Here is a 12511-nt window from a genome sequence, read left to right as displayed (position 1 = left end):
CAGTGAAATGACAATAAAGTGAATCTTGAAGTATCTTGAATCTTGAAGTATCTTGATTATTTGATGTGTCCAACAGAATGTGATAAAAATGCGTCAACCTGTTTTTTCTAACATATGAGTGGTGATGATACTAGGAGGATTTCAGGGAACCTCTCAGATGTTGTTTATGTTCTTGCAATTTCTTCAAATAGCACCAGATGGCGGCATTGCTCTATATATTGGTATACGCCGAGCCACTCTGAGTCATCTGTTTACCATGGCTACCGCATCACTGAGAGCCTCCTGGAGATGTGCTGACACTATTGAAAGATAATGATATTCATCCTAAAGCGCTGAAGCTTGTAGGATAACAATGAGTTTGGTGAAAAGCTCTCAGAACAACTGCACATTGAATTAGATCGTATAAGCAGTGTGATAAAAGCCTCACTCTGAATGAGAGAAGAGGAACATAAGTCTCATTGATATGCCTGCAGTGTCAAATGCTGCATAAAAACAGCTTAATGGCTACGAAATCAGACTTGTTTTTTTTTTTTACTGCAATTTCAGTAAAAGGGTCTCCCACTCATCCTGATAGTTCATCAGGACAATTTCACAGTGACATGGTCTTACAAATTGCAGCTACAGGCTAGCTGATTAATACAAGTTCCACCCTTCTATTGATTTATTTAGAAAAATAACTTTTACAGACAAGACCGCAGGGATGTGGAAGTGTAAATAATTTAGACGAGTTAAAGTATGAAAACTGTTTTCCCCACTGGAGCTTCCTGCGCTGTAATCAAATTGACTGCTTCTATAATTCATTGAGGCCGCTCTACGCCGCTGTAGGCTTGTGTTTTGGGGTCTGTTGTCTGTTCTGTTTAGCCTGTGTGAACGCATGCATCATCGGTTGCCTCTGTGGGTGTCGCTCCATTCATAGCGGTTCAGTTTTTTGTGTGTATAATTTATTTTCCACGCGGCACATATACACTGAAATCTATTAAATCTTCATGGTCCTCGCATGTTCATCTTGCCCAACTAAACTTTCACTCTGTGTGTGTGTGTGTGTCCTGCTGTGTGCACTTATTTGTGTTTCATGTGTGCACACGCATGGTGTGTGCCCTTGATGTCCCCCCGCGTCTGAACCGTTGAGTGTTTCCATGCATGAGTACATCTGTGAAAGAACCTCTCCTCTTTATCTCCACCCACACACGCCAACTAGCAGAGTCTCCACGGACAGCACACACAATAGACATGATAATTACATGTGGAGTGTTGCCCTGTGCCTTCCAGCTGATTAAAATGGTACCATTAAGTTGCTGTGGTGGTATTTTCAAGGTCAGATGCACAGTGTAATTTGAAGGATTTAACCTGTGAAGCCCAGTGGATGCTGAACATTTTCCGAAGTGATTAGCTTTTGCCAGGATTGGCTCACATTTGGTAAAGGACTCATTTTGACATCAAAGGCGGGGAAAAAAATCAACTGTTTCCATTAATTTGAATGCAGCCATGTATGACTCGACGCATGCACTCTGCTAAGAACAGTTAAAGCTGCGGTTGGTAACTTTTATAAAAATTACTTTTTATCATATTTGCTCAAACGGACACTTTATACTGACCATAGAAATAAAGCAGGAGTAAGAAGGGTCGTTGAACTGTTTGTGGTAATTTGACTACTACAATAGAAAATGGTGATTGTTGTTAGTTGTTATGGTGAGTACACGTTAGTGGGGGCGTAAAGTGTGTGGTTGCAGCTCGCCAGGAAGAGAACGGACGCAGCTCCCGGAGACAGACGGCTGGCTAGTTAGCTAGGTAACTTGTCCTGGCAGAGGAACCATTTAGATCCAGCGCTGCCACTGGACACCAGCCCGCTGTTCATCTCATTTTCCATTTTCCGTAATCAGTGCGGAACCAAAGCCTGGCGGAACCAGCCCAAGAGCTAACTAGCCATCTGTCCACTAGCTAGCGAGCTAGCTTGCTAATTCCACCATGCTTAAAGGCCACACTGATTACAGGAAACGAGCCTAACAATGTTGACAAGAGTGTGTGGATGAAGCATTAATTTGCTCAATTTGACTTATTTACATTTTCTATGTGCCTTGTAATGTTACTACTCCACTGTTCGTTTAGTCGTTACTGCCAAACCTCACCTCAGTGAGTCCGCGACTTGCTGCAAGTCGGTTTAGTTGATCCGGAAGTCAGCCCGCTACACATAAAAATGGCCGCCACTTGGACCAACCTGCTACATTGATTTGAATGGGAATGTCGGTTCTTCTCCTAAATCTATTTCCATGATCCTGTGGGTAGTACATGAGACAGATAATCTGTGAAAAAAACAGGTTCCTCTGCCATGAAAAAGTTTGTGACCCGGCCGCCATGTTGAAAACAGTCGAGCCAAAACCAAACACCGCCCCCCGAACCAGAGCAACCTTATCATTTCACAGCTAAACAGTACACTAAAATAGGTTTCTGAAAACATTTGAGGTGAGAAATAGTCATTATAGTAACAGAATATTAATTCATATTTGATCAGCGCTGCCTAGTTTGATCGGAGTTCAGAGCTTCACGAGCAGTGATTGACAGCTGCGTTAGAGACTCCTCGGCTCTGATTGGTCGTTTTCCTTCGGGAAGCAGTGAACTCTTTGATTCTCTGATTTTTCACAGATTATCTATCTCATGCACTACTGTGACGATATATATTGACAGTTTGAGCAAACATGATAAAAAGTTATTTTTTATAAAAGTTACCAACTGCAGCTTTAACATTTAAAATTTAATGACAAACACTCTCCCCTCCATGTATATTATTTTACTCACTTTTGCCAAAGGGATCATTAAACTTTCATTGAATCCAATATACCCAAGGAGGCTCTGTGTGAATTTTCTGGGAGCTACTATACATGTTCTTCCTTTTAAGTTGTATCCAGGTCAGATGAAGATATTGGCAGGAGCCACTAGAGTTATCTATCTTCAGTATTCTCCCCCCTAGTGAAACTTGGCTGTGTGTGGTGGCATGTGTGTGTGTGTGTGTGTGTGTGTGTGTGTGTGTGTGTGTGTGTGCGCCTCCCTGGTTGGAATTGGCTCCAATCACCTATTTGATGTAGAAGGTCACCAGCTAGATGTCCTCTACGTCTGCCAATTCACTCTCCCCTGTCTCTGTCTCTCTCACTACCTGCATATGTTTATGGACAAAACATGCACACATGCACACGAGTAAGTATGACTGCAAGTATTTTTATAAAACCGCATGTTTTGTTTGTGTATGTGCAGCACATGTGTGTCCATTTCTTAAATGCATGTTTGCATACTTAGAGGTTGTGTGAGAATATGTTCTGTACTTTCCCTTTTCCTCCACATGGTTCAGACTGCGGTATGTAGTCTGAGACTCCATCAGTGTGAAAGGTTCACTTAGAGCACTTGAGACATAATGTGCTCATTTCATTTAGTCCTGGGAGTCTCTTGAATTATTGACAGAGCTACTGGACATATTACACTTAGCCACAGGTTGTGAGTTGTGTTTGTATTTAATCGCTGTAGCCACATATCATTGAATACTCTAGTCTTTGAGAAGGGCTCCTTGAGATGTTCTAACAGGGCTGTGGGGGTACGTTTGATTAAAAAGCTTGGCAACCACTAACCGGACTCACCAGATGGTTTGGTACACAGAAATTGTTTGGAAAAGAGAAGGCACTCTTAAAAAATACTAGGCAGGTGATTGGATGAACCACCTGTCAATCAAACTCTTGCCGAAATCAGTCAGGAGAAGAGCGAAAACATCATTCCGTTGAGAAAAGCCCTCAGTGCCGTACTTTGCTCATCTTTCAATGAAGAAATACTCTCCAGTTCTGTTTAGAACAAACAGTTGCCACTCCATGACGCGTCTCACACACCTAAGCCACGCATGTAGCTCCTCACAGGACGCCGATTGGTCCGGTCACTGACACAAACGCATTACTCGAAGCTTGACAAGATGGATTTTTGTGTGCTATGTGATCCATTCGTGAGAATCCAGCTGCCGTGCAAGGTAAGAGAACCACTGCTATGGCTGCCGTTTATTATTTATTTACATTTATTTAAAGTTTTTTAACCATTTAAACAAATTACTTTTATTTTACCATTTAAAATTCAAGCCATTTTATCATTTCCTTTACTTTAAGCTAATTATTTCAACTGTTTATCCATTACATTTAGCCATCTATCTTAACCATTTATCCACGTACTGGTGTTTTCAAATAATTTGAGCTGACTTATTCTACAATCTTTCCACGTTCCCCCAAGCACAAGTACTCGCTGGTACAAGCACAGTGCTTGGGAAACCCTTGCTCTAGATAGCTATTTATTAGTTTGAGAACATGTCGTTATCTCAAACTGAAGAAAGTACAGACACGCAGACACAGAGTCAAGTAAAAGTTTAAGTGCGAGAGGTCAGAATACACTTGACAATAGTTATACTTTAACCTAAAGGTTTCCTCTCAGTGATACAGGTCACACCTCTCATGGTGTTTCAGAAAACCATTAGGTGTACTTCATCCAGCCTCTTAATAAATCCTGCAACGTTTAGGTTATATAGTCAAATGTCTGTTTGATTGGCCAATTAAATGACCTCAAGTACCGTTTTATATGGAAGGGCACATTTCTTTGGAGATACGGTGCAGTTATTGATGCATGGAGCTGTAGAACAAGCCCTAATCAATGTTCATATGCCCTACAGTTAGATCAATCCAGAAACCAGCTGAAGATCACTTTCAGATATGGTGGTGCTTGCAGCCGGACACACTGAGGATGCTGGGGGTTGAATATGAATGATGAATCTAAATTTTACAAGTATCTTGGGTCTAATGCTTAGTCTGAAATGTTGTTTTCTTAACACAAATAGAAATATGCCTGTGGGGGTAAATAAGAACCCTTATCCTTTGAACATTTTTAAAGGAAATTATCATCACATTTAATTCATGATGTCTAATTATCTTTTGATATGTTCAGATATATTTTCTTTTCTTCTGTAATGTTTTTTGTATATATTTCATTGTTTTTATTGGATTGTTTCCCACTGTTTGGTTAGGGGTTTTCTGCACATTTTGTGTACTTCTTGTTGTTGTTTAACTTTTGATGTATTTTTAAAATTATGTTAATTTAGATCTTTCTTCCTTTTTGTTATTATTTAGTTTTTTCTCTTGGGGTTGGAGGGGCGGTCCTTTGTATAAGCCCGTGGCTTCTTGACCTCTCCTGACACATTTCTTGCAAGCATTTCTGATTCTTACAAACAGTCCCTTTAAAAAAAAAAAAAAAGAAAAGTGCATTTATGCAGTGCAGCTTTAACAGTTGAACTGGGCAGATCACATCTTAGATGACAGACTTTTCTTTTTGAGAAAAACTGTCACTCACTGACAGCTTTATTCCTATTTTGCTTTTAAACTAACTAGAGAGGAGGAGTAAACGGCATCTGCTTAAGTGCGTCTGTATCGCAGCTCCGCCTGTGCGTAAAAGTAAGAAAAGAAAACTGGCTGATAGATTTATTCGCACGTCTGTCGGGCGTGGCTGCATGGCTCGTCTGCCTGCTGGCTGTATAGTGGCCGTATAGTGAGCTCCAGGGCTGCTGGATGCTCCGTGATGGATGAGGAGTGACAGATCGAGGCTATCCGCCAGGGGAGTCCATTTTCCTCTCTCTTCGAAGAGGAGGAGGAGGTGAAGCGCTGGACGCAGAGGAGGAAGGGACGAGAAACAGACCCCCGTTTCCACCCCTCCTCTTTCTCTCTCTGTCACTCTCTCTCTCTCTCTCTCTCTCTCTCTCTCTCCCCACTCCTGTGCATCACAACCTAGTGGGCTTTACCCGGACTGCACCGCATTGACGCTGCTGCTGCTGCCAGCCGACCCAACCCACTGAACTAACGCACTAACAGAGAGAGAGAGAAGGAGAATCGCTCTTTCTCTCTTTCTTGATGCTATTCTCCAACATCTGGAAGCTGGATGCTGTGCGGATTGTGTGCATGGATGTGCAGCATTTCCCTCTCCACATCTCTTCGCTTCTTTCTCTCTGGATCTGATCTCCTATCCTGCAAGGTAATGCCAAGACTTTGGAGACGGGAGTGACTCCAGAGAGAGCAATTTTTCGAGATTATACTGCATAGTGCAAGAAAATCAGGATACAAGTTTTGCAGAGCTCACATCATGCATGTTGCTGTTTACTTGAATCCGTGAGCTTCTTCTTCCCAACATGGGTGTTGACTGAAACGGAGGAGTGTCCACTGACGCGCCGCCAACAGAGGTTCGAATATGCACTTGTGAGGATTCGAACTGCTGCTCAATAAAAATTCCCGGACCATGCAGATTCTGCAGCCCAGGACGTTATTTGTGTTACTGGCCCACGCACACGCATTGTTATCTCTGAGGACTAATAATGGAGAAGTACGAGCGAAAGAGGACAGCAGCAGCAACGCCAGCGCGTACTCTGCGAGGACTTTCTTCCACGGGTCGCTCCGGGAGAGTCACCAAAACAAAGCCTGGGACCGCGCCGCGCTCTCGCCCGGGTACGCCACAGGTGCGTCCTCAGCGGAACTGCGGGCGCAGCGGGCGATTATGCGAGGGGGGCCCCTGAACTCCACTACTCATCCCTGGAAGAGGGTGATTGCTGGAGAGACGCGTCGAATTGGACACAACAAGCGCGACTTCGGCAGCAGGACTGTGACACCCGTGGAGGATCCCAACGCTGTCTCCCATTGGGACCCGACGCGCCACCACAATAAGAGGATAAAGTTGAATAGTAGTACGGGGACGCCAGCAGGTGGACACTACAATGCGGCTAAGCCTTCTTCAATGGGCCGGGGGGACGCGGGAGGGGGGTCCGACGAGGGCGACAGGCACAAGAGAGGCACAAAGGACGAGCAGAAGAAAGCCTCCTCCAAGAGGGGGAGAAACCGGCTCAACAAAAGCCCGGGGGTCTTGGCTCAGCCTCACGCGTCGTCGCCGTGGGAACCCATCCCCAAGCCGTTGGCCCTCACCTCCACCGACCTGCCCTTTGACCTCTTCACCAGGAGGACCGAGTTCTTCACGTTCAGGGAGGAGAACCCGTGGGACGCCACGCCGATCACCCCTCCGAGCTCGCAGGACTTTGGGGACGAGATCAAGAACCCCTTTTACCCGGTGACGAGCGAGACGTACGGCGCGTACGCCATCACATGCGTATCCGGGGTCATCTTCCTGGTGGGGATCGCGGGCAACATCGCCATCCTGTGCATCGTGTGCCAGAACTACTACATGAAGAGCATCTCCAACTCGCTGCTGGCCAATTTGGCCGTGTGGGATTTTGTGCTCATCTTCTTCTGCCTGCCAATGGTGGTGTTTCATGAGCTGACAAAGTCCTGGCTGCTGGGGGAGTTCACCTGCAAAGTGGTGCCCTACGTGGAGGTAAATTTAATCTATTCTTTATTCTGCTCAGGGACAATTATTTCACATTGTGAGTGGAGTTTTGAAGGGATGACAGGTGATAAATGGGGCTCAACCGGTGTCAATTACACACCATCCACATTGTGAACACGCCTCTTTAGTGACATAATCTGTTGGACTGTAGGGTATGAAAAGCGAGTTTCACACTCTTGTCGCCTGAGTAAATGGACTTTAAAGAGTTGAGTTTCACTTTTGAAGCCCTGACTGGGCAGAGAGAACACAGGCATGGCTATAGGATGTCACCTCAGCCAGTAACAAGGAGACTCTTAGTTTGTCACTTGTGCACCTGCTACTGGAGAGCCTCACCTATAGCCCTCAAGGCCTGTAGACACACACACACATGAACACACACACACACCAGGATGTAAGGTTATAGCTCACCATCTCCCATTCACACTGACTTATATAAAACACTCCTCTCCTGTTGCTTTCCCTGTACATATAGTTGATAAAACACGTTTTAGGTCGCACTCTCTCTCTGTCCTTGTTTGTCTGTTCATGCTCATGAGGAGTGGATGGATGCTAGACAGGTTGTTTACACCATGTTGATCCCATTCCCTTTGTGTGCTCACTGCAATTACACCAGTGTCAGATTCGCCCCAGCAAGGTGAATGTCTTTTGTATTGTATGAAAACAGGGGTTTCCAGCTCAGGGGTCTTAAGCTTGTTTTTTGAATGGCCATTGTCACAACCTGGCTGAAGGAAGGAGGGACAAAGAGGGGTTTTAAAGGGGTTATCTTAACCCAAATACAACATGTGAACTTACAGTATGGGTGGCGTCTGAGTAAGTGAAGAGGTGTGCTGCAGAAAAAAAAGAGGACAGCGAATGTAATCAAACCCGGAAAAGACTAGATGTCAGGGGAGAGAGAGAGAGAGCTTCTATAGTCAGGCAGTGAGCCAGAACAGGTGACCAGAGAGCGACTCCGCCCTCCGGAGACCACAGAGCCGGCAGACGGGGAGGTGCCGTCACATCATGATGTGATTATATGAGCAGGTGTTGTTATCTTCAAATCAGCTCTGATGCAACAATTTCCATACCTGGTTAATTTGTAGGAGTGGAAAAAAAAAAAAAGATTCACCTTTTTTTTACGATTTTGAAATAGATTTTTTAATGCCAGAATCGATATATTTGCTTCATTTGAGTCTATGCGGAGGTAGAAGGAAGTTACCGCTTCTAATGTTCTAGTCTGAGTAACCTGACGTCATATCAGTTCCGTATCCGTCACTAAAACAAACAGTAGTTGGCTGCAGTGAGCCAAAACGATAAAGTAGAAAACAGCGGAGGGTGCAAGGATACGACCTGCATCCTCACATTTTAAATCCAAAGTGGCAAACACTACACATCCAGTAAAGTATGGAAACACTTGGGTTTCACACATTGCAGGAAAAGTAGAGCTAGACATCATGGCTAAAGCTGCTAACTCCGTCATGGACAGGATTGTATTGCAGTAACGTGCGGTCAAGCCAGCCGCCACTTGCATCTCCTGATATATCTGACTTCAGGACATCTCTGACTACATACTGTATATGCTGAAAATCAAACATTTTTATTGTATTAATTTGGTTATTTTCTCAAGGTAAAGTCCCTAGAAGTGTATGATTCAACTTTTTCCCATGGTCTAGTGTTAAAAGATAATACTTGTAGAACCGCAAAACTTAAAAATCATAATACATATCGAATCGGCACCCAAGTATCGTGATCGTATCGAATCAGGAGATAGTTCAATCGTCCCAGCCCTATTAATTTGGGCATGTTGAGCTTTAATTTTCACAAAACGTGATAGCTTTTTATTACAGACAGATGTGTGAAGACCTGCAGCTGCATCGTAGAAGTTCATATTTATTTCAGTGTGAAAGAGTCTTTCATGTATCCAGTCCTTTTCTCTGGTCTTTTGAAATGCAGGTATGTAGCCTCTCTGCAAGAAAATAGGTCACAACTAGAGAAATCAAGATTGCTTGCATTTGCACCACCTCCTCTTCCTTTTCTGCAATCTTGCTCGCCAGGCTTTGTCCTCGCTGACCACACACACGCTGTAATACACACAGTATCTCATTTGCAATTTCATTTGCAAACACCTTCTGAGTGCATATACAGTGTGTCTTAATGATTGGGGGGGATCAGAGGGAGACGGAGCCCCCTCCTTGTGTTATTGCGTACAAGCTACCCAAGGACCACGGGATATTATTTAATAACCTTAATAACCTACTTAGAGTGCATAGTGGATATGTGTTTTACAGTGAATATCCATCAGGACGTGCGCATTGGGGCCTGTCTGTGTTCATGGTGCCTTCAATGTGTGTGTGCGGGGCATGTGTCAAAACAGGCCGTGAGTAATGCAGCCTGGGGTTCACTGTCTCCCTGTGGAGCATTCAGAGAAAACACACACACACACACACACACACACACACACACACACACACACACACACACACACACACACACACACACACGGAGTGACTTTATTTTCACTTAACCCAAATTCAGCCATGGGGAATCTCAACATTTTGGCCTGAAATAAAGACACACAGACTCAGTCACACATGCTCGGATCTACACACGAACACACTCACACTAACCCAACTTCACGTGTCCATGCATGCGTAATCAGAAGGTGGTATAGATAATGTCGCCTGCCGTCGTGCTGCCTTCAGTAAACCTCGTTTTATTCAGTGTTTAGTAGAGCGTGGAATCGGCCAAACCTCAAAGAGAAAAGCAATTTGAGGTGTGTGATGTGGGAAAACACGGCAGGGAAATTTATAAGAATGCCGCACAAAGTAAATATGTGGGTTACAGCCAGCCTGCGTTATACATCCGATACGCTCCTGTTTCATGCTGCTGTCACTGCAGACGACCCCCTCTAGGCAGCGATGCGCAGAGCCAGCAAATTCAGGCAAAACTAATGGGCAATAATTGGGTTTTTGCACCTGGCAGTTGATTAGGATGAGACTTGAAAGTAGGCTAAAGTAACAAATAAGCAGAGCAGTAAGCATTTTATAAGCCAGAGGGGTAAACGGGTCATTTGTCAAGGTTCATTCAGAACTGTGCTGCTGTAACGCAGCGATTTTACAAACTTGTTTTGTCTCATTACCCCTAAATAAAGAGATGCTTACACCATCTGAAAAAGGCAAGTACAGACTGGTGAGCTCTAATAGTAATAAACATTTGCGTATCTTTGTCATGCAACATTGTTCTTTATTGGCAGATGCCTACAGGCCAAGTTTATTGTTCAGCAACATAAAAACACAGGTGTTCATAACAATATAATGATGATGGTAGCAACTGAGGTAGACTCTGCTCATGCTGGTTGTTGAACAATGTCGTACCTGAATGCATTAAATATGCATAGAATGTGTTAGGGCTGCAACTAACAATTATTTTCATGATTAATCGATTGGTTGTTTGGTCTATAAAATGACAGAAAACGGTGAAAACTGTCGATCAGTGTTTCCCAAAGCCCAAGATGACGTCCTCAAATGTCTTGTTTTGTCCACACCTCAAAGATATTCAGAGTACTGTCATAGAGGAGTAAAGAAACCAAAAAATATTCACATTTAAGAAGCTTTTTTTTTTCTTAAAAAATGATAGTTGGCAATAAATTTAATAGTTGACAACTAATCGATTATTTCAGCTCTAATTTATTCGTAAAACTCCTGTTTAAATCATGCATGTCTCTCAATTATTAATGTCCCTTCCCATTAGCAGACAGAGACGACTGTGTTCACACCTTCTTTTCCAACTTGATTTACAGCTAATTGCAAATCTCCATCATGGGACATAAATCTAGTGGCTCTCTGCAGACTCGTTGTCTCCTTAGTGGTATATTGGCAATTCCACTAACAGTCTTGCCCTATCACTGTTGCTGTAAGCTATATACTGTAGTGTGAGCAATAATGGCTTGTATTGATTTATAGTATATGTGCAGAATATTTTTGGCAATCGGATGGCGAGCACTTCTGTTCTGGAAACTGCTCAGAAGCCCCCTTATTGTCAATCTAGCTAGGAAAGTCCTAGGTCTCTAGTTTGTGTTTGTAAAGTTTCTTGAGGCTGTGATTATCCTAGAGGTCACCACAGGTCATTTAATACAGTGAGGTAAAGTTTCACTAAATGAAATGGCTACTATGGGGACTATAGTGGGGCTCATTGGATCCATTAGAGTCTCAGCTTTACAGTGATACCCAATTTATGCAATTCCAAGACTGTTTAGGGACCCCAGTATACAGATTTTTACAATAGGAGAAAAGAACACATTTATACTTTATTCAAACAACTGCATGTTTTTTGTCCCAAACTGCATGTGATTATCGTAAAGTGGGCGTGTCTGTAAAGGGGAGACTCGTGGGTACACATAGAACCAATTTCCATTCACACATATGAGGTCAGAGGTCAAGGGACCCCTTTGAAAATGGCTATGCCAGTTTTCCCTCTGCAAAATGTAGCATTACTTTGGAGCGTTATTTAGCCTCCTTCATGACAAGCTACAGCCTTTTAAAGAAAATAAAATAGTACGACTTTGGTGATAATGATATAAGTCCCTGGTCGTTGAAAAATATTCTCAAACATCACAAACATCTTCAAATGTCACTCTTTGAAAATGTTATTGAGTCCTTATACGCTACAAGGGTGTACTGAAAGGACTGAAGCTCCAAGTAACATTTCAGTCATATTCCCTCTTTTGCATTATTCTTCTCTGTAATACTTCACCATATTTAATGTCTGCTGAATCCTTTAGTTTGTGCACCTTGTATACCTGGCTTCTACTGTGCTGTACAGTGGGCAACCTCCGGGTCTGAAAAGTGAAGCCAGTGCGGAAGTGCTTTAAACTTGCATTCTTTCTAACAGCCAGCAGGGGGCGACTCCTCTGGTTGCAATAAGAAGTCTGATTGTATAGAAGTCTATGAGAAAATGAGCCTACTTCTCACTTGATTTATTACCTCAGTAAACATTGTAAACATGAGTTTATGGTCTCAATCTCTAGTTTCAAGTCTTCTTCAATACAGCATGATGTTCATTTAGTAAATTATGGTTCCATTTAGAGTCAAATAGACCATAAATCAGGGGATGCTTCAGGGCGTGGCTACCTTGTGATTGACAG

At 43.3% G+C, this 12511-nt stretch overlaps 1 protein-coding gene across 1 annotated transcript in view; it reads left to right on the top strand.

Moving 5' to 3' along the window:
* Positions 1–5452: 5452 nt before the first annotated feature.
* gpr37b (G protein-coupled receptor 37b) overlaps positions 5453–12511 on the top strand; it is a 20890-nt gene continuing 13831 nt past the window's right edge. The window contains exon 1 of the mRNA XM_074625476.1: positions 5453–7380. Within this exon, the coding sequence (XP_074481577.1) occupies positions 6298–7380 (1083 nt within the window). The 5' untranslated portion in view covers positions 5453–6297. The remainder of the gene's footprint in view (positions 7381–12511) is intronic.

This window comes from Sebastes fasciatus, chromosome 23 (assembly GCF_043250625.1).
Source record: "Sebastes fasciatus isolate fSebFas1 chromosome 23, fSebFas1.pri, whole genome shotgun sequence".
Lineage (NCBI taxonomy): Eukaryota > Metazoa > Chordata > Actinopteri > Perciformes > Sebastidae > Sebastes > Sebastes fasciatus.
Note: the sequence above shows the minus strand (reverse complement) of the source record. Positions and strands in the feature narration are given on the sequence as shown.